The sequence below is a fragment of the Lactuca serriola genome, chromosome 6 (genome assembly GCF_051521515.1).
Source record: "Lactuca serriola cultivar US96UC23 chromosome 6, Lser_US96UC23_V15, whole genome shotgun sequence".
In the NCBI taxonomy this organism is placed as follows: Eukaryota; Viridiplantae; Streptophyta; class Magnoliopsida; order Asterales; family Asteraceae; genus Lactuca; species Lactuca serriola.
In genome coordinates, this window is record NC_136413.1 from 170948237 (window position 1) to 170970708 (window position 22472).

At 34.9% G+C, this 22472-nt stretch overlaps 3 protein-coding genes across 3 annotated transcripts; 2 read left to right on the top strand and 1 right to left on the bottom strand.

The window, feature by feature from the left end:
- Window positions 1–1152: 1152 nt before the first annotated feature.
- Window positions 1153–7570, top strand: LOC145057353 (cellulose synthase A catalytic subunit 2 [UDP-forming]-like). The gene is made up of 14 exons (XM_079005169.1): window positions 1153–1402; window positions 1851–2046; window positions 2149–2381; window positions 2670–2778; window positions 2861–3035; window positions 3878–4144; window positions 4231–4576; window positions 4653–4790; window positions 4875–5000; window positions 5098–5310; window positions 5399–5678; window positions 5770–5966; window positions 6193–6543; window positions 6625–7570. Exons 1-14 carry the CDS (start codon window positions 1322–1324, stop codon window positions 7204–7206), a joined length of 3294 nt encoding a protein of 1097 aa, XP_078861295.1. The 5' UTR covers window positions 1153–1321; the 3' UTR covers window positions 7207–7570.
- A 6984-nt stretch (window positions 7571–14554) lies between these two features.
- LOC145057354 (large ribosomal subunit protein uL3z) lies at window positions 14555–16848 on the top strand. Its single transcript, XM_079005170.1, has 5 exons — window positions 14555–14667; window positions 14987–15093; window positions 15397–15507; window positions 15624–16338; window positions 16418–16848. Exons 2-5 carry the CDS (start codon window positions 15009–15011, stop codon window positions 16674–16676), a joined length of 1170 nt encoding a protein of 389 aa, XP_078861296.1. The 5' UTR covers window positions 14555–14667; window positions 14987–15008; the 3' UTR covers window positions 16677–16848.
- A 1128-nt stretch (window positions 16849–17976) lies between these two features.
- Window positions 17977–19099, bottom strand: LOC145060408 (uncharacterized). Its single transcript, XM_079008081.1, has 3 exons — window positions 18953–19099; window positions 18689–18864; window positions 17977–18643 (listed from the first exon to the last, which is right to left on the bottom strand). The coding sequence occupies exons 1-3, from the start codon at window positions 19097–19099 to the stop codon at window positions 17977–17979; spliced, it is 990 nt and encodes a 329-aa protein (XP_078864207.1).
- Between the last annotated feature and the right edge of the window lie 3373 nt (window positions 19100–22472).

Consider the following 22472-nt stretch of genomic DNA (forward strand, 5'->3'; position numbering starts at 1 on the left):
GTTTTAATAAATATAAAAAATTACTTACTTATTCATTATCTCGGTCATATTTTCTGAAATTTTACTTTAAAATGTTTAATGTTTAGCCATTTATATATATTTTTTAATCAATCGTATAATACACGAGTCTAAAACTGATAAAAAAAATAATCGAAAACATTTTATCTTTTCAAAATCAAGCACCCCTTCAAAGGTTTGCAAATTATTATTATTTTCGATAATTATAGACACAATTAGTACACCACTAAAACATAAATTTTCTTTTTAAGGTTTTTGCCCTCCGTCTACATACATAATTTTTATATGGACATTCGTGTGTGTGTTTTAGTGTGTGTATAGTACACAGGATCTTTCTCTGTCTTTTGACACCATCTACCACGTTAAAACCGTGAAATGGTAGAAAAAGGTTAAAAGTGAAACCCCAACCGCCGTTACAACCACCACCGCCGCCGGACAACCACTTCAAGATTTCAAGAACTCCGGTAAATCATCGTCATCTCAATCTGAAAAGTACAACCTTTATACCCACCCCACCGACAGTTAATCTCAAAGGGGTTTATCTTGCGGCAAATCCTGCCGACGAATTTCCGAATTTGGTAATTTACTATCCTACCCTTGCTCGGACCCTCCAAGAACCACCGTACATGGTGGGGCCCACCTCCCCACCACCACCATCTCCTCGACAGGGCCCCACTTCCTCCGAATTACAACTCATACTCTACTTTCTCTCACTAAAATCATCAAAAAACCCTCCCACAGATCCATCAAAGCGATCTGTGTCTGTGTCCCTTATGTATTACGCGTTGAACTTTCAACGCCCATCTCTCTCTCTAAAAAATTAACACAAGTTATCTTTTTCATTGATCTCTTCTTCAACCATTAACCCCTTTTCTGTGATCCACAAACACAAAACATTACAGCTCAACAAACCCCCCCAACTGGGTTCTCTTCTCTCCATCAAGAAAGGAATCAATCGAAACTACCACTTGATTTTTTTAATCAACATCTTGGTTTTTATCTTTCATATATTATATTCCAAATTATATACGTATTTGCTGTTTACATTTCGTTTTCAGTCGTATTATAATGTGGGTTTGGTTTTCTCTCTGATGGGTATATTAAATAAGTGAGAGAAAGAACACAAAACAAGTGTAGAGAGAGAGTTAGAGAGAGAAACAAAGAGAGGAAAGCTCTCTAGTCTCTACTTTGTTCATGGGTTTCTTCAAGAGATTTGTCGTGTGAAGTGCGTTCTCTTGGATTTCTCAAAGTCTGTTTCTTTCAGTGTTTATGTGTTTAAGTTTGTGTGTATTTCGGTGATTCAATGGATACAAAAGGACGGCTTGTTGCGGGTTCACACAATCGTAATGAATTTGTTCTAATCAATGCGGATGAAGTTGGAAGAGTAAGTTAGAATTCCCAATCTAAATCCCTCTTCTTTTTATCTCAACTGGGTTTCAAATCTTACTTCCATTTATGGCTTAAATGTTGCAATATTTCTACTTCTTGAACTGAATTCGTGCATTTGGACTTCTAATTTGAGTTCCCATGCCCAAAAAAAGCAAATTTTCTATATTTATTTCTGTCGGTGGCTTCAACAGTGTTGAAGAAACTACTCTTTTTGGATAAGAATCACTGTTCATATGGTAGATTCGGGTTTCACATCACAAAATTCATCTTCGATTTCAAAGATTATCACTTGAAATCTCTTGTTTCTTTATCTATTAGGTAGTTAAATAAAGATTATACCTTTTCTCGGAATCCATGTTAATTTGGGATCTATCGGTCAAGATTTAAGGATCAGTTAGTTGACTTTCGATGAAATCTAAACTACTTTCGATTTCTTTCAACAGGTGACTTCTGTTAAAGAATTGAGTGGACAGATTTGTCAGATTTGTGGAGATGAGATTGAAATAACAGTTGATGGAGAACCATTTGTCGCTTGCAATGAATGTGCTTTCCCGATTTGTAGACCTTGCTATGAATATGAAAGAAGAGAGGGTAATCAAGCTTGTCCTCAATGCAAAACTCGATACAAGCGGATTAAAGGTGACCAGAAAATTGTCAATTTTATCTTTTTCATACCAATTTTACTAGAAACACTTAGATTTTGTGAATCTTTATCTAATTTGTTGGATCTTGGTTGATTAGGGAGTCCAAGAGTAGATGGTGATGAAGATGAGGAGGGATTTGATGATTTGGACAATGAGTTTGATCTTGCAAACTATTCAGGAAGAGATCCTCACAATGTTGCTGACATGGCATTCTCTTCGCGTCTTAACATTGGGCGGGGCCCATCTAATGCTTCCGGATTTGCCACCCCTTCTGAGGTGGATGCAGCCGCCTTGAACCCTGAGATCCCTCTTCTTACTTTTGGTCAAGAGGTAGTAATATGTAATAGGCTTAATAGCCATAATTCTATTTCTCTTGATAGTTTAATTTATGAATTTATACAACTTTTAAAGACCTTTGGACACTGTGCTCGTAGTGGGCCACTGTGTACCTGATTTGTGTGAACCAGCTCAGGGGTTGTTGAAAGAATAACCTTTTTGCAGCTTTTGCAGAGGCTTAGAGTTAGTGTCATTGGGTCAAAATCAAGATTTACAAACTTTATTGTGATTTCAAGTTGTGAACGTTTTTAATTAATGTGATTTTTTTTTGTTTTATTGAAGGACGATGGGATTTCGGCTGATAAGCATGCTTTAATTATTCCACCATTTATGAATCGGACAAAACGTGTCCATCCAATGCCGTTTTCTGATACGGCTTCACAAGTTTCTTGTAAGAATTGGTTTATGATAAAGTTTGAATTTTTTTTAAAGACAATTAGTTTTCTTGACTAATCTTTTTTTGGTGTTTATAGTGCCACCTAGACCAATGGATCCTAAGAAAGATTTGGCAGTTTATGGGTATGGAACAGTTGCTTGGAAAGATAGAATGGAGGAATGGAGGAAAAGGCAAAATGATAAACTCCAAATGGTTAAACATGAGGGTGGTGGACATAATGATGGAGATGTTGATGATCCTGATATGCCCAAGTAAGTGGATCCTTTTCAAAATATAATTTTTTTGTTATAATTGTTTGTTAGTTTAGTTCTAGAGTAATTATAAGTTATAAATATCGAATCTTTATATAGAAATGACACAAAATCTTGCGTATATTGTTACTTTATTGGACACTTTTTGCTCCATAAAAGTTGCAACTTTACCTTTGTATTGACAATATTTCTTGTTAAGGTCACATATCTTTTGATTTTATCCCCCCAAGATTCTGTTTCTTTTTTTGTCATTGTAGGAGGGTGTTTGGGATATTTCATTGAAAGTTAAACACTCCTTAAGTCAACTAATGTTTCAATTTTCATCGATAAAAAAGAACTATAAATGCGCATTGTGACTTGTGAAAGCATAATTGGTAGTTAGTGGCACAAAAAAAGTTCATTTGATGTAATGTAAGGTGCAATAAGGTGTAGTTTATTGTCTTGTTATATACATTCATGCATACCTTTTTAGGTGTTGTTTCTTTTTGACTTAATGGAGACAAGAATTAATCCGGTAAGCTACATATAAATATTCTTTTACGACTTATTGTAGAAACAACTACTCAATATAGAAAGTCAAAGAAAAAGTCTTTCCCTTTCTACAAAAGTTGCCCTCATTTATCTTTTCCTTCTATTTCCTCAAGTGTGTTATCGTTTTCTCGATTAAAAAAAGAAGATAAAAGGAGTTAAGGAGTTAAGGACCCATGTTTGCTTTTAGGTTGCATCATTTTATCCGACTTAGTTTTAGATGAAAGGTGTCTTATACTCTTATTATTGTTAATTGTTAATATAACATGCAATCTACTAAAAAAAGACTATTTTTTTTTTAAAAATCTTTATAGGATGGATGAAGGGAGGCAACCACTTTCAAGAAAGCTACCGATTTCTTCAAGCAAGATAAATCCATATCGAATGGTGATATTGATTCGTATGGTGATTCTTGGCCTCTTTTTCCACTATAGAATCCTCCACCCTGTGAACGATGCATACGCCTTGTGGCTCATTTCAGTTATTTGTGAAATATGGTTTGCTGTTTCATGGATCTTTGATCAATTCCCAAAATGGTTCCCAATTGAACGTGAAACATACCTCGATCGATTATCACTAAGGTACATAAATTGTTATTTATTCAACTCCCATTAATCTTTCTTGCATCTCTAGTTTAAAAAATTTTAACCTAAGTTTTTTATTTTAGGTATGAGAAAGAGGGGAAGCCATCTGAGTTAGCTCCTATAGATGTGTTTGTGAGTACAGTGGATCCGTTGAAAGAGCCGCCACTTATCACCGCCAACACGGTGTTGTCAATCCTGGCGGTGGATTATCCGGTGGACAAGGTGGCTTGCTATGTCTCTGATGATGGTGCTGCCATGCTTACCTTTGAAGCTCTTTCAGAAACTTCTGAATTTGCAAGAAAATGGGTACCCTTTTGCAAGAAGTTTAACATTGAGCCACGTGCCCCTGAGTGGTATTTTGCTGAAAAAGTTGATTATCTTAAAGATAAAGTACACCCTTCATTTGTTAGGGAACGTCGTGCTATGAAGGTAAGAAGCTTCTTATTTGACTTTTTAGGTCAAACCTATATATACTTATATGATGATAAACGTTATAAAATTATAGAGGGAGTATGAAGATTTTAAGGTGAGGATCAATGGGCTTGTGACAATGGCACAGAAGGTTCCGGAAGAAGGATGGACTATGCAAGATGGTACTCCATGGCCAGGAAATGATGTTAGGGATCATCCTGGAATGATTCAGGTGTGCTTAATATAATATAAATATATTGGTTTTCTTTTATATAAACTTAATAATAACAAGAGGTTTCTTTTATTATGAAAATAGGTTTTTCTTGGGAATAATGGTGTACATGACATAGAAGGAAATGAATTGCCACGTCTTGTTTATGTATCTCGTGAAAAGAGACCTGGATTTGATCATCACAAGAAAGCTGGTGCCATGAATTCTTTGGTAGGAAAAAACTTTCTTGATTTTTATAGTTTTTTTTTGTTTGTTTAGATATATCTTCATGGTTTGTTTCTAACATCTTTTTTTTTTTCTTGAAAAGATTCGGGTGTCGGCTGTGATCTCAAACGCACCTTATATGCTCAATGTCGATTGTGATCACTACATCAACAACTCTAAAGCACTTAGAGAATCTATGTGTTTCATGATGGACCCCACATCCGGAAAGAAGATTTGTTATGTTCAATTTCCTCAAAGATTCGATGGTATTGATCGACACGATCGATACTCAAATCGTAATGTTGTGTTCTTCGATGTATGCAAACTAACTTTTCAACTCAATCTTTATATATAACATTAATGTCATCATCATAAACTAATTTCAACTTGATATTTTGTATTAGATTAATATGAAAGGGCTTGATGGAATACAAGGGCCAATATATGTGGGAACGGGGTGTGTGTTTAGGAGACAAGCATTGTATGGATACGATGCCCCAACAAAAAAGAAACCACCTGGGAAAACATGCAATTGTTTGCCAAAATGGTTTTGTTGTTGTTTGTCATCAAGAAAGAAGAAAGGAAAAGGGAAGTCAAAGGAGAAAACAAGCAAGAGTAATAAGAAGAATAAAGAGACTTCACCACAAATACATGCGTTAGAGAATATCGAAGAAGGAATCGAAGGTAAGTATCGTGTGCTTTTAAAGGGGACCAATTTCAAAATCTTTTTATGTCAAAAACCCTAATTTTTTTTTTCTTCTTCTTTTGAATATAGGAATCGATAGTGAAAAGTCATCACTCATGCCTCAAATAAAGTTTGAGAAAAAATTCGGTCAATCTCCGGTTTTTATCGCTTCAACACTTTTGGAAGACGGCGGTGTTCCTCCCGGAGCAACTTCCGCATCACTCTTGAAAGAAGCCATTCATGTTATAAGTTGCGGTTATGAAGATAAAACCGAATGGGGAAAAGAGGTATTCCCTTAAAATCCTCTTCCATTTTGTGAGTCCTGTTTCTTTTACAGAAACAGGACCCATTTTGTAGGTCTTGTTTCTGTTACCGAAACAGAAACAGGACCCAAGATCCATTTCACGGTCCCGTTTTTGTAACAAAACGAGACCAACGAAATGGACACGCATAGCGGTTATTTTCTTATTTTAATATATACTTAACTTTTTTTTTTTTTAATTTTAAAAATAGGTTGGATGGATTTACGGGTCGGTTACGGAAGATATTTTAACGGGATTCAAGATGCATTGTCATGGTTGGAGATCGGTTTATTGTATTCCAAAAAGGGCGGCTTTTAAGGGTTCGGCTCCTATTAATCTATCGGATCGTCTTCATCAAGTTCTTAGGTGGGCCCTCGGGTCGGTTGAAATCTTGTTGAGCCGACATTGTCCGATTTGGTACGGATACGGGTGCGGGTTGAAACCGTTGGAGCGGTTTTCATATATAAATTCGGTTGTTTATCCGTTGACATCTGTCCCCTTGGTTGCCTATTGTACACTTCCTGCTGTTTGTCTACTCACTGGAAAGTTTATTGTTCCTGAGGTAAGTATTTTGAAAATCTATCAAAGATTAAAAAGATTGGTGATGACTGATGACTGATGAGATTGTTGTACAAATTTGCAGATAAGCAATTACGCAAGTATTCTCTTCATGCTCATGTTTTTATCCATTGCTGTAACAAGCATTCTCGAAATCCAATGGGGAGGTGTCGGGATTGATGATTTATGGAGAAACGAACAGTTTTGGGTAATCGGTGGTGTCTCAGCTCATCTTTTTGCCCTTTTTCAAGGTCTACTCAAAGTATTGGCCGGAGTCAACACGAATTTTACAGTTACGTCAAAAGGAGGAGACGATGGTGATTTTGCAGAGCTTTATCTCTTCAAATGGACGACCCTCTTAATCCCGCCATTGACCCTCTTAATCATCAACATAATCGGTGTGATTGTTGGGATATCAGATGCGATTAGCAATGGATACGAATCATGGGGTCCGCTTTTTGGTCGATTGTTCTTCGCGATTTGGGTGATTTTGCATCTTTATCCGTTCTTGAAGGGTATGATGGGGAAGCAAAGTGGGGTTCCGACGATTTTGATTGTGTGGTCGATCTTGTTGGCGTCGATTTTCTCTCTGTTGTGGGTCCGGGTCAACCCGTTTTTGGACAGGGGTGGGATTGTGTTGGAAGTTTGTGGATTGGATTGTGACTGAAGTGATACAGACGTGAAGAAAGAAGATTGAAGAAAGAAGAATTAGAGATGTTACAGAAGAAAGAAGAAAGGTCTGGATGAAGGTTTTGATTGGTCTGTGAGTGAAATATTTATCAGTGAATGTGTGTAGATAGAAAGGGATCGGGACCTGATACATTGATGATGATTGATTTTGCAAAGTCTTTTTTTGTTTTTCTTTTTTTTTTGGGGTTAAATCTTTTTTATTGATTCTTTTAAATTTGGGTAATTTTTGTGGGTTGTGAGGGATAGACTTCAAGAAGAAGATGAATCTGTCTGTAATCCCATGAAGAAACATAAAGTTTAGTTATTTTTATATAATTTAATATCTTCTTTCTGGAATAAAACCACTTGTTCTTGTTTCCATCAATTTGTGTTACATATTTGAGGCCATTTTTGGATTGAGCTGGAGTATATCTCTCAATTGAAGTTGAAAGTTGTGGATTGAAGTTGGTTTTTAAGTTGAGCTTGAATAGTTGGATCTTAGTGGACAACAGTTGTCTAATGATCTGTCTATGTCATCTTTGGATGTCGTGAAGCTTTGAAATACTCGACTTTGATCGTTTGTGGTTGTCATGGAACCTTAAAATAATCTAAGTAACAAATATGTCCTTATAGATATAACCACTTTTCATATTAGTTGTTTATATATTTTTTTGAACAAAGAAAAGATTTTATTATATAAATTAGCAAAGAACTAGCTGCAAATATAAACAATACAAGAATTCAGGGGTGTTTGGCTTAACTTTCGCAACCAAAAGTCCTTTTTGAAAAGTTACAAAAAGTCAGGATTTCCTGACTTTTCTAAAAAATTCATTTTCCTTATATAAAAATTTTAAAAGTAGCTTTTAAAACTAGTTTTGTCAAACATCTTTGTTTTTTTCTTTTCCAAAAATGACTTTTTTTTTCTTTTTCAAAAAGGACTTTTGGACTGTGAAAAACAATGTTTTAAAAATCGGTTTTTTAGTTGAACCGGATTGATGACCGATTTTCGGTTCAACCAGTTTAACCGGTTCGACCGCTGAGTGAATTTGCCAAAACAAGTTGTAGATCATTCTAAGTACATTAAAATAACTCATAACCATAAGTTTTACATTAATCTATGTGCATTAAAAAGCAAATAAAGTCCTAGATGCATATAAATGTATCAAAAAACTTCATAATATTTATCATATGCTTTTATTCAAAAAAATTTAATAAATATGAAAAAACTACCAAAGTTTATTATGCAAAAGGTTTCGATTCCATATGTTTTTATTCAATTTAACGGGTTCAACCGGTTTAATTGAACCGGTTCAACCGGTTTTGTAAAAACCGGTTCAGAAATAGACATAAAATCGGTGATAGTTGAACCGTTCACTTCCCCGATTTCCGGTCCAACTGGTTTTTAAAACATTGGTGAAAAACTAAGCCAAACACCCCTTCAAATTAGGGTCTTTTAACAAGTTAGATGTCAAATTGGGATTAGATGAAGAATAAGTAAAGTTACTACAACCCGATTTAAGCCAAGAAAGGAAATAACTAGAATTGAATCAAAAAGAAACTCCAGCCAAAATCAAAATAAAATGTCTCACTTACCCAATCTGTTTCGATAATGTTCGCCTAGCTAAAATGTGAATTTTTACCAACACCAACTTATTACATCTTGTTAACTCGTCAAAAAAAATGAATTACTATCCAAATTCCAAAAAATATGAGTTAAGAGAACAAAAACATCTAGATCCCCATAAGACCCAAATACAAAAATCATCTTGACACCCCCATCAAAAAATCTCATACAAATCGATATAAGTCATATCTTCACTTTGCAAACAAATCAAAAGTCTCCAAACAAAAAGTGACCTGAGTAAGAACCAATTTTCTTTTGGATCATCAAATTATCTTAAACACAATCGATCATCCCTCAAAACTTCGAAAAGCACACACAATTCCACTTTAATGAGCACAATGGACACTTTTTAATCAAACACACTCATATGACATAGGTTCATTATAAAAAATGTCACCTTCATTTAACCAAAAGAGTCAGCATAACAAGCCAACCCCCGATTATCCAACATCATCCGACGCAAAACTCTTTTTCCACCTGACCATCTCCTCCCCAGAAAAAGGTACATCTAAGCTAAGGTGCTCTTTGTTTTTCGAAACAAAAATTCATGAAGTCTACGGACCACCTCTGCAACAGAAGAGGTATACCTAACAGCTGCAACATATAATAAGAAACATGTTTGTTTTTTAACATCTGTGGTAAATTGATATTTAAATAAACTAATTTTATAAATTGAAAATAATTCTCAATACCGAAATTTTAATAATTATACTCTTAAAACATTAAAAGAATACTAAAAAGAACATGCAAAAAAACAAAAATATAAAATTTCTAAAAAAAATCTAAAAAATATAAAAGAAACTATCAGTTTTATTCTAGAGAAAAAATAATTTTAAAAAACATAAAAAAAAGTAAATAATAATTTTTTTAAGAAAATAGTGCAAACGATGTCTACAAAGTTCGAAAAAAATTGCACATGCTAAAAAATATGCAATCGAAACTAAAAATATTATTAATAAAAATGGTAAAAAAAATTTAAAAAATCAAAACTAAAAAAAAAAAAAAAAAAAGAAAAAAAAAACAAGTTATAAGAAGTTGTGGAAACTATAAAAAAAATTATATCAAATCCATAAATCAAAGTTTTAAAAAAAAGTTATACCAAAATTCTAAAAAAAACTTGGAAAAAATGAAATCTGAAAATGTTTGGAGAGACAAGTCAAGTGTTGCGCCGGACACAACACACGCATAGATTTTGTAGTCTGAAACCTTCCAAAACACAAATTGCTACGAGGGGACAAGTGTGGCGCTGCGCCGCACAAAAATAAATGATCTGAAAAAGTTTTTTACAAAAACAAAAAACACCTAAGCCACTCCAAATCTTTAAGAACATCTTTAGCAAAATTTGAACATTGAAAACAAATATTCACTCAGACTTTCCAAAATAAACTTTAGACTCCAACATGTTTTATTATGTAAAAAATGTACATCTAAACTGGTACATATTATTTCAAATGCTTTTTTCTACAAGACTGATATAATATAATAAAAATTCATTAAACTAAGTATATTACAATCAAATTAGTATTTTTTTCATTATTTAAAATGTAAGATTATAATTTAGTTAAATAATAAAATGATGAGTTTTATAGGTAACAAAAATCATATTTTTAGCGGAAAACCTAAAACCTTAAGTTCGCATACACCCTAAAGGATTTATGTTCTCACTATGATATGCAAATAACAATTTGAATTTAAAAACTTTAAAGTACATTGCTATTTTCGATTTAGGAGAAGGGATAACAGAAAAAATACCTTTTAGTCTGTTATTATAAATAAACTATTAATCCTTCTTTGTAGAACTTCAGAAAGTCAACACCAGAAATCTCATGCCTCTGATGACTCACACCAAAACTCTAACAGTTTGAGGCTAAAGAGGAGAGAGGGGAAAGAAGGAGAATTTTTAGAATTATTTTGAGAGGTATGATGGCCGAAAATATGAAACCTAAGGAGGGTTTATATAGATGATCAATGGAACTAAGGATAAGACAGTTTCTTACGATAAGTCATATCCCCTTAACTTCCTTCCTAAAGCATCCAATGCACCTTTAGTACCTAAGAAAACCCTTGAACCATTATAGAATTCGTCCAACCCTCTTGGGAGGTTCTAGAATTGGTCAATGTTCAATCTTTTGAACATTGTCACCTTTAGTCCTTCCACTTTTAGTTATTCCAATTAATCCCAAAATCAATTTCAATGAATTTCTAATTAATTTATAATTAAACAATATAATTTTTAATTGATATATTTTTCTCAAGACATATTAATAAATTATTTATTTTGACTTCTAATTAGTTTATTAATCATATAATAAATTAATAAATCAGTCTCTTTCTCCAAATAACATTCCAGTCTTTTACTAGTCTGAGGGAAACCCAAAAGGACTTTGCTAATAATTTAGTTAATGTCCTACACACCTAATCCAACATAAAAAATATATAAATATCATCTTTACTAAATATCCGTTCAATCTTATTATGAAATTAAAAGAAATTTGTAACATCCCAAATTTCAAGACCAAAAATTTCATTTTAAATTCAAAGATTTATAAAACTATTACTGAAAATGCCATCAATGTTATCTTATATCATGAAAACCCTATGTCAACCATCTCAAAAACATATCATAGGAAAATAATTTCAGAGTATAAATCTCAATAATCTCATGTGTGTGATGCGTTGCTATCGTGCCGACTCCTTTCCATTCGAAGAAGAAGAAGGACCTGAAACAAAACTGAAAACTGTAAGCACAAAGCTTAGTGAGTTCCCCCATCATACCACATACCATACAATAATCATATTGTCTAACATATATGGGTACTGGACTACCTCTTTGGTCTCTTTCAATCGGTAGCTGCCTAGCATATCAGGGTAATGACCTACCCCTTCGGTCTCTTGCAACCAATAACTCGCCTAACATGTCAGGGTGCTGGCCTACCCCTTCGGTCCTTTCGACCGGTACCTATCCTAGCATACCAGGGTGCTTGCCTACCCCTTCGATCCCTTCGATCCTTTCGATCGGTACCAGAGACTATTTCAACCCTACTTCTACCATATAACATTCTAGCTCGTAAACACATAAGCCATTTACTGCCTAGCTTATCCGGGTGTTGGCATACCCTTTCGGGCCTATCGACCGGTACTGGGGTCTATCCTACCCCTCTTACCACTATCACATAATATCATAACATATTAGCACATAAAGCATAACAAATAGTGACATACCAAATAATTATCACAAAGATAATCATCTCTACTATAACTCATACCAGTGGGTCAACATTGGTGCCTTCGACCCACTTCTTCTGGAAGACAACTCACCTGAAATGTCGTGTAATAGTTGAATTGTCCTCGGCTCTGGGATCAACTCCTCTCAAACTCCTACATATAAAAATCTCCTTTAATTACCCCTTTCATACTCATAACCCCTTTAAGGGTCAACTCTGGTCAATGGTCAAAGTTAAAGTCAACATCCTAGTCAAAGTCCATATCCAGGTCAAAGTCAACATCCTGGTTGACTCAACTCGCCGAGTTGGTCCATAAACTCGTTGAGTTCCATATCCATAAAACCCTAGAAATCTCGATCCAACTCGTTGAATTCCTCCTCATAACAGAGTCGAGACATTTCCCTTAACCCACCAGTTCCTCCTTGAACTCGTCGAGTTCTTCAATCTTCTAAATCCCAAAATCATGGCCAACTCGCTGAGTCATCTCCTAGACTCAATGAGTTTACCCAGCAACAGAAAAAGTTGGGGGACCACAACCCAACTCGCCGAGTTGCATGAACAACTCGTCGAGTCCCCCATAGGCTGAACTCATTCAGTCGTTTCCAGTCGAGTTCAATGCTTCCAAACCATAGATCTGATCCCCTAGGACTAAGTTACCACGTAAAGTTGCTAACTTTATGTTCATGTATGGTGCCACAAAGCTAGAAACACCAAAACTAAGCTATATAAGAGGTCTAGGGCATGGGGAATAGTCAAGGCTTGATAAAGCTGACAACTTTAAGTCTCATAAGCTCATGAGTGTCTAGATCTGAAGTCAAAACCTAATGATACACTCAAATCCCAAAAATGACTTCAATATGGCCCAAAAGTAACAAAATACAACCCTAAATGAAGATCTAAGCAAAGGAAAGCCAACGTATCAACTTTATACCTCAAATGAGTCAGAAATGCAGGTCAACTTTCAGATCCACTGCCTTCCTCTTGAATCCTCAAGCTTCTCCTTCCTTCTCAAGCTTCAAAATCACCAAGAATACCCAAAAATGGCTCAAGAACACTCGAAGGTGGATTAGGGTTTCATGGCTAGGGGTTGGAGTGATGGAGACTACAAATGAGGCCATCCTTAGGAGGTTAAGGTGTTTAAATAGGGTGCAAACCCTGAAAATTAGGGTTTCAATCTGGCATCTTACTCGTCGAGTCGAGGCTCTCAACTCATCGAGTAGATTTCAAGTCCCGCGTCCAAAAATTCATTCCTATTCGACGAGTTTGGGCCTCTAACTCGTCGAGTCCCTTTGCAAAAATGACTAGTTTGATTTAAAATACATACCAGGATCCGGACGTTACAAAAACATCACATAAAATTGTAACATCGTAATTTTGGGCCTAAAAGTTTTGAACTTTTTGAGAAAAAATGGGAAATTAAAAAAAATATTTTAATAAAATAAAATTAACTATAAAATAATAAAAAAAATTAATTTTTTATGGAGGTAAAACCTTGAATAAAGACTTTACAATTATTTGAAGATTTAAATGGGGAAAAATGGGAATATTTACCAATTTATTTAACTATGCAAGATTTAAAATGTGAGGAATATGGCGGGGAGGGGTTTAATACGAAAATAGATGGTGGTAGACGGAGTTATTTGTGAAAAGATAATCAAATGAGATAAAAGAATAACAAGGATGGACTATACTTGCATAAGTGTCCATAGTTAGTCTATTTGAAGCTTCTTATTCTGTAACATCCGTGATTTCAAGGTATTGCTAATTTATTTAATAATGTATTTAATTGTTCTGGGCCATGAAGTTATTTTGGGCTTAGAGGTTGGGCCTCTATGTGTTTGGGCTAGCTGAAGTCGTATGCACGACATAGTAAGAACAAGGAAAATGTGGAGCCATGCATGTACGCGCAAGGACAAAGTGGTATGCGCAACATACGTATGCTGACTTAAAACCCTAATTTTTAGGGTTCAAGTCATAATCATTTAATGTGTGCTGGATTTAAGACCCTAGCTTGTATAATGATTATTTTGAACTTTAAAGAGGCCACAAGTTATAAGGTGAGCTTGAATCATATTTTGATAGGTTTATTGTTAACAATTTTATTATTTTAAACTTATTAAAATATTTAATATATTAAAATATTTAATATGTTGAAACCATATTTTACGCAACTACTTTTTAGTAAAATCCTTTTGAAAATAGTAAATATATTTTCAACTAGGCCCTAACAACAAATGCTGTTTCAAAAGTAAATAAACAATTCTTCAATAACAACGATGATTCGTTTTATTTTATTAGACAAAATAAACATGTATTTTTTATTTCTATAAAATGAATTCTAGTTTTTATCAATATGATGTAAACATTGCCTTTGAAAATTGAAATACACACAGAGTTAGAGGCCCTGGCCCAGGAAGACAAGAACCAACTTTAGCCCAAGCCCGTTAGGTGTCTTTTAGAAAACTGAGGGGAATTTCTGTGCTTTTTGTAAAGTTTAGGGGGGCTTGTTGTGCAATGGAAACTACGACGATTATATATATTTTGCTAGGGTTTTAGATGCATTTCACTGGGGCAACTATCGCCGCACGGCTATCTTCGCAGCAACTAGCAGGTTCTCTCATCCTTTCAACATCTCTCTAACACATTTGATCCTCGATTGCTGTTTTTGTATGCTAATCATAGATGATAACCTTTATATCGTTTAATTCTGCAATTTAGTCGATCTGCATTTATGGCTAACATATTCAATTGACCATATACGAGTTTTATTCTGTTTAAAGAGAAGCATCTTTCTTTTGCAATCATTTTGAATCCTCTATTTTTGTGTGTACGTCGATTTAGAGATGTATATGCTTGTTTATACTTCGATTTAAAGCTAATTTGAGGTGTGTATTGTTTGTAATCGTTTTTTCTTCTTGTTAACTTTAAAGGTGAAGGAGGAGGTAGAGTAGGATGTCTCACAGGAAGTTTGAGCACCCCAGACATGGTTCCCTTGGATTTCTTCCCAGGAAGCGTGCTGCTCGCCACAGAGGGAAAGGTATACCTTAAGGACTTACATGATTATGGCTTTGTTTAACAAACTTATTTGCGATTTTGTGTCAACAAAGCCATGCCTATTTGCATCACAAATCAACATCAAAATGTTTCATTTGTAGTTTGAGGTTTATGATGTGAACAATAACGTTTCCTCTTCAATTTGATATAATTGGTTTCTTTTACTTAAATCCTTGTTGGCTTAATCACTTTAACTACATGTAATCTAAGACCTAAAGCCACAATCTGATATCATTAAATCATGTTATATCTTATGCAATGTCTTTCTTCCTTATATCCATTACAGTGAAGGCTTTCCCCAAGGATGACCCAACCAAACCATGCAAGCTAACCGCTTTCTTGGGCTACAAGGCTGGGATGACTCACATTGTCAGAGATGTCGAGAAGCCTGGATCAAGTAAAACCCTCTTCAGATTTCCACTTACTTTTCAATCTTTGAAAAAAAAGTCTGAAACTTTCTCAAATTCTTGATTAATCTAATTGATTAAAAAACATCTTCCTTTTGATTCACAGAGCTTCACAAGAAGGAAACATGCGAAGCAGTGACCATCATCGAGACCCCACCCATGGTGGTTGTTGGAGTGGTAGCCTATGTCAAGACGCCACGTGGCCTTCGTTCATTGAACACTGTTTGGGCTCAACATCTGAGCGAAGACATCAAGAGAAGATTCTACAAAAACTGGTGCAAATCCAAGAAGAAAGCATTTGCCAAATACTCAAAGAAATTTGAATCTGACGAGGGCAAAAAGGACATTCAATCCCAGCTTGAGAAAATGAAGAAATATGGAACTGTAATCCGGGTCTTAGCCCACACCCAGATCAGGAAAATGAAAGGGTTGAAGCAGAAGAAAGCACACCTAATGGAGATTCAAGTAAACGGAGGAACAATTGCTCAAAAGGTGGATTTTGCTTATGGATTTTTCGAAAAGCAAATCCCAATTGATGCAGTTTTCCAAAAGGATGAAATGATTGATATAATTGGAGTTACAAAAGGTAAAGGTTATGAAGGTGTTGTGACTCGTTGGGGTGTGACTAGGCTGCCACGTAAGACTCACAGAGGTCTCCGTAAGGTGGCGTGTATCGGAGCGTGGCACCCTGCCCGAGTTTCCTTCACAGTTGCCCGAGCCGGGCAGAATGGTTACCATCATCGTACTGAAATGAACAAGAAGATTTACAAGCTTGGGAAAACTGGACTAGAGTCGCATACTGCTCTTACTGAGTTTGACAGGTTTGTTATTTTAAGGACTAAAAATGTAAATAAATGTTATAGGAGGACTTAATGTGTAAATAATGTTTGATTGATGTAGGACTGAGAAGGATATAACTCCAATGGGTGGGTTCCCTCACTATGGAGTGGTGAAGGATGACTATTTGTTGATCAAAGGTTGCTGTGTGGGCCCCAAGAAGAGGGTGGTGACACTTCGTCAATCCTTGCTGGCACAGACGTCCAGGCTGGCGCTTGAGGAGATTAAGCTCAAGTTCATTGATACTTCTTCCAAATTTGGACATGGGCGTTTCCAGACTACACAGGAGAAGCTCAAGTTCTATAACCGCATGAAGGCTTGAGGGAGAAGGGTAATTTTGGTAAGTTATGGTTAGTTGAAGTTTGTTTGAACAAGTTTATTTTTTATGAGAACAAGTTTTGGTTGGTGTCTTGTTAAATTGTTATTCAGCATGGACGTGTTTTTTGGTATTATTTGTCTTGGTTATCTTTAATACAGAAAGTATGTTTTAAATATATTTTTGGTTATTTATATTCCCTTATTTAAAATTGCCTTTATGAAAAATCTCGTTTTTCATGGTTGAAGCAAGACATTAATATCTTAAATTTATATCGGACTATTTTAAACGTGAGCAAATTACACTGAAATATGTCGAATCAAATGCTCGTTGAAATGCCAAAGTAAGCTAGAATACATAATAGTCAGCAAAATTTGTGCGATTAAATGAGAGAATCTGATTACTAAAACCATAAACGTTAGTTTTTTTGATTCTATTTTTATGTTGTGATTATCCTTTCAAAATTTAAGTATTATTTGCTTCCTTGTAGCAGCTCTTCCACCTTTGTGTTCCCTGGTTTACACAATCTTTAAATCGGTTATTGTGCTCGATGATTAGAGCATTAAACCATAACATAATACAAATAATTTTAGTGTCATTGACCATTTAGTGAAATTGGTAATAGAGATTTAAACAATGATTTAAAACAGTTTGGGAGGGTACAACCCATGATGGATATATTCCATCCGTAAGATAGTAACAATGCTTGTAGTGTTTGTCATTCAGATAAAAGGAACAATCGGGTCCTGTTTCGTAGTATTTCACATCAAACAGCGGTGATTGATAGAGGACGTTTAAATCATTGTTCGACCCAGTTACCAGAAATGGACGCAGGAATTGATAGTAGGTGTTGCCAAATTTTTTTTTTTCCGATCAAACTTAATATAAAACCAAAAACTAATTCATTATGTCTAATACAAATAAGCGATCCATTACATAAAAGTTAAAACCATAACAACAATCTATCATCTATACAATTTAAATTTGTCATTTTCGTGTGGACATCTTTTGAAACCGTTCCATTACCTTTTCATTCTCAACATAGCAAAGTAACGCATCGTTCAAAAATTCATTGGCAATCTTGTTGCGCAAGTCGATCTTCAGGAGCTTCATCTTCGAAAAACATCTTTCTACACTAGCGGTTGCTACGGGTAATATCAAAGCTAATTTTAAAAGCTTATAAACCAAAGGATAAGACCGATGTTTCCCCGTACTAACCATCAAACGAGAAAGCTCGAAAATTCCTTTCAAAGTGGTAAAACGCTCATCTTTGATGGAAGAGTGATAAAATATCTCAAGTTGTCCTTCAAGATCTATCACAAGGGCTCAGAGCACCCATGTATTCTAGTAACTGGGTGCTTGTTTCACTAAATCGATCCCGGTATTCTGTCAGTTGCATATCTACCACTGTGTTGAAGATTTCAACCTCAAAGTGAAATCTATTGGTCTTTGTGGTCGTACGGTTTCTCGCACCAATATAAAAATCTTGCATTTCCAGAGTAGCAATATTGTGTGTTTGACAAAAAGAGGATACCTTTGGCAAAATGGTAGCAAACCTCGTGTCTCTTAAAGATTGCAATGCTTCCATTGTCCCTCTAACCATCGAAGCCGCTTCTAAAATGTCTAGATCTTTTTTTTGAAGTTGCTTTGATAATGTACCCGTGAGGTGTAAAATGTCATACATCATATACAAGTAAAACACGAACTCATATGGTTGAAAATATGCTAAAATTTCGGACGCTTGTTGGCGGTTTGCCAATGACCCTCCATCCACTTTCACAAATTCTAAAACCACAAGAACATCCGCAAACAACTTCATCAGATTTGTGAGTGTGTTGAAATGTAAACCCCATCTTGTATCTCCCGCCCGAACAAGTGTAGTCTCTTGATTTAATCCTCTTCCTGTTTCAAGTTCACCACTACATAAGCCTTCTTGCACCCTTTGTCTTGCTTGTTCCCGTAACAAGTCTTTTCTTTTACACGAGGCACAAACAACATTAACCACCAACGAAATTTACTCAAAAAAGTCACTAACACCATCATGCTTCTTTGCTACAGCTACAACCACCAATTGAAGTTGGTGTGCAAAACAATGTACATAAAAAGTTGTGTCATTCTCTTGTAATATCAAAGCTTTCAAACCATTGAATTCCCCTCGCATATTGTTAGCCCCATCATAACCTTGTCCTTTTATCTATTCAAAAAATTGAAAAATATATAAATAATATAACACAAAGCTAATTAAATTAAATTGAAGTAACAAAAAGTAAAGAATAAATTACCTGACTAAAACTCAACTTATTACTTGTAAGTACTTCATTTAAGGCGTTTTTGTTTGTCGAAGAGGATGTATCTTTCACGTGCACAACTCCAATGAATCTTTCTTTCACAAAGCCAAGACTATCAACATATCGCAAAACAATAGCCATTTGTTCCTTTTTTGAGACATCGCTAGATTCATCAACCAATAAAGCGAATACATCTTGACCAATCTCTTGACTAATACTAAAAAGTACTTCTTGTGCAAAACATTGCACAAGTTCTTTTTGGATTTTAGGGCAAATAAGTTGATTGTTCTTAGGAGCATTTTCTAAAGTATTGTTGAAAATATCTTAACTAGTCTCTCGAATGACTTTTAACACTTCAATGTAAAGCCCTCTATTTTCCGAGTTAACCGAGTTGTCATTACCACGAAACGGTAAACCGGTCTTCAATAAAAGTCTAACAACAATAATAGAAACACGTAATCACGCTTTATATTTATGGTCCTCTGCTTCGGTTTGCCTCCTCAAGACTACATTAATAGCTTGTTTTTCTCTCAATAAAAAGTCACAATTTCCTCTTGCTTTGTTGTGAAAACTATCAACATTACCCACATGAGTCCGAAATGCATTTTTTTTATTCCAAGTATCAAAACCTTGGGAAACAAATGCATCTCTCCCTCCTTTTTGTCCCATGAGGTCTCCACATACATAACAATATAAACAATATGCTTTTTTATTTTTCACAATATATTCCAACCAATCAAAATCGTTAAACCATGAAGGAACGAAGCTTCTTAATCTATCACCTATTTTCTTTTTTGGAAACTTATGTAGCCTTATTTGACAAGGTCCTTGAAGCAAATATGCCCTTCTTACATCATCTCTTATATTTGAGGCATAACTTGTAATCATTGGCCTATCCGTCGGGTCCTTTGGAAGATCTTTCAAATCAACACCATCATTAGTTTCATTAGAGCATGGTGTTTGTGGAATTGCATTAGAGACCGAAGGAATTGATTGGTTGGTGATTGGTGTTTGGGAAGATCCTTCACCACTTTAATTAATATTAGGTCTTGGTCTCTTGGTAAGAAAACCACCAAGGGTAACCTACAATTCAACATTAAGCTAAATAACTAATAATTTCACCAAATCATCCAATAGCTTCAATCAAAAGTCAAAACATAGAAATTACACCAAATCAAAATTGAATTTCAATAAAGACAATATGACATAGCAATTTTATTTCACCAAATCAATCAATAAGTCAATAACATCAATGAAAATATAGCAATTTCACCAATTCAAGATAAAAACATAGCAAATTCAACCTAAACAAATTGGTAAAATTTCACCAAATCAATCAATAAGTCAATAACATCAATGAAAACATAGCAATTTCACCAAATCAATCAATAAGTCAATAACATCAATGAAAACATAGCAATTTCACCAAACTCAAGATAAAAACATAGCAATTTCAACCTAAACAAATTGGTAAAATTTCAATTTTCAAACACTTACTTGTTTCATTCTTAGCTAGGGTTTGGTCACTTGGAGTCGAATTGAACAATTGGGAATCGATTTTTGCTACTCAATCAACAAGATACTCAAGAAATTAGAAGGAATTAGCAATGGAAGCATCAACACCAAGCAAGTCTTCGTGAGGGCTGAGGCGTGCGTCACAGTCGAAGTCTCGAAGTCGACTTCACTGTGTCGATGACTTTTTTTTTTTTTTTGCTTTCTGTTTTGCTACTCATCTCATCGGTCGCAAGTTTTTTTGCCCTTCTCCCAATTGGATCAAAAGATCCAATTATCCAAATGAGCTTTGGGCTACACTAGTTTTTTTTTGGGCTAAAATTAATAGGCTTTTTGGACTACTAATTGATAAGTCTAAGTTATAAATATATTTTTGGGTTTGGTTGATCCAATTGGGTGGCAAAAAAAATTTCGTAGTTGCCAATTTTTTTTACGTAGTTGCCAATATATAAATAAATAAAAAATTTGAAAAAATTTACACTGCATATACGAAAACTAGGTGTTGCTGGTGCCACACCGGGCACCACTACAAAACCATCCCTGCCAGTTACACCATAGAATGCATGTCAAAACCATAAATCCTGATGGTCACCCTCATGTATTGGCCTCTCAATTCCGTTGGACAATTCTTTCAATTCCAATCTATGCAGTCAATGCTACCAAGCATTCCAGTAATCCATGTCTAGTTTCATGTGCTTCATACAAAAGTTAAATGTCGGTGGATGTCAGACGGCATAAATATCCAGCCTTATACATTTGGATAACACCGTAGCAAAAGTTTTCAATAGCTTCACGGGAAATTCTTTTTGGCATATTTAGATACTCATCAACGAGTCTGAGTTATAACCCTTTGTTAACTGACGTATTGCTAGTGTGCATTTTTTGTAGCGCATTGAAAATTCTCTGATTTGTTGCATCCCATGTTGTTTGAAAATAAGGATAATTTATCTTCATGTTACCAAGAAGTCGCATAAACAAACCTTTTCTCATACAAAACCTTCTAGGGAATTGCATGTGCCCATAGGTTGAATCATCCACAAAATAATATTTGATCAACAATTCTCTAAACGATCTCTGTGGATTATGTTTCTCCTTTGAATGTTGCTTGAACTAACATTATTATGGAGAAGAAGTTGTGCAGTACGAGATAATACAAGTAACAAATAATTTTTAATAAGTTCATCATCAGATGATGAATTATTATCGTTAACTCCCATTACTATTTTCCCCGAACGTTTGGATTCATTTTGAATAGAGAGAAAATGAAACAAACATATATATATATATATATATATATATATATATATATATATATATATATATATATATATATATATAAAATGAAACAAGGGTACATATAGAGAATTTTAATAAAAAGAAAAAGAAAAGAAAAAAACATAATAATAAAGAGAAAGATTCTCCAGTCAAATCATGCCGACATTTTTAACTTCACGAATTCTTCAATTCTCAACCATACTTAGTTGCAATTTGTTGTTTCCTTTCAAGCACCTTGCGCAAAATACCTTTGGTCAAATGATCACACAGTCGGAGAAAATACTCTATAAATTGGTTATCTATCTCCCGATCCAACAATTGAGCTTTTCGTTCTTCATTAGCTTCGAGAATGCACAATTTTTATTCCCGATATCGTTTTCTCTGTTCTGTCTCAAATTCGGTTGCATTCTTGATTCCGACAAATTGTTTGATGAGATCCAACATTTCATTTTTTGTTGATGATGCTGAAGCCGCTTTCTTTTATTTTCTTTTTCTTTGAGTCGGCGAGTCTGCAACACTAAACGACTGTTGTTATTGGGGGGAGAATCCAGGAGGATTAAATGGATCACAAGATGATGTCTAAGCGTTGGATGAAGATGTTTTGGTTCGTTTAGAAGAAAGAGGTGGAGAGTCTTCACCAAGTGTAACCAGTACCTATTTATCGTTGTCTTTCAACCACTCCTAAGCTTGCTGATGAGGAAAACCTTTCTGATTAATAGTCCTCCGA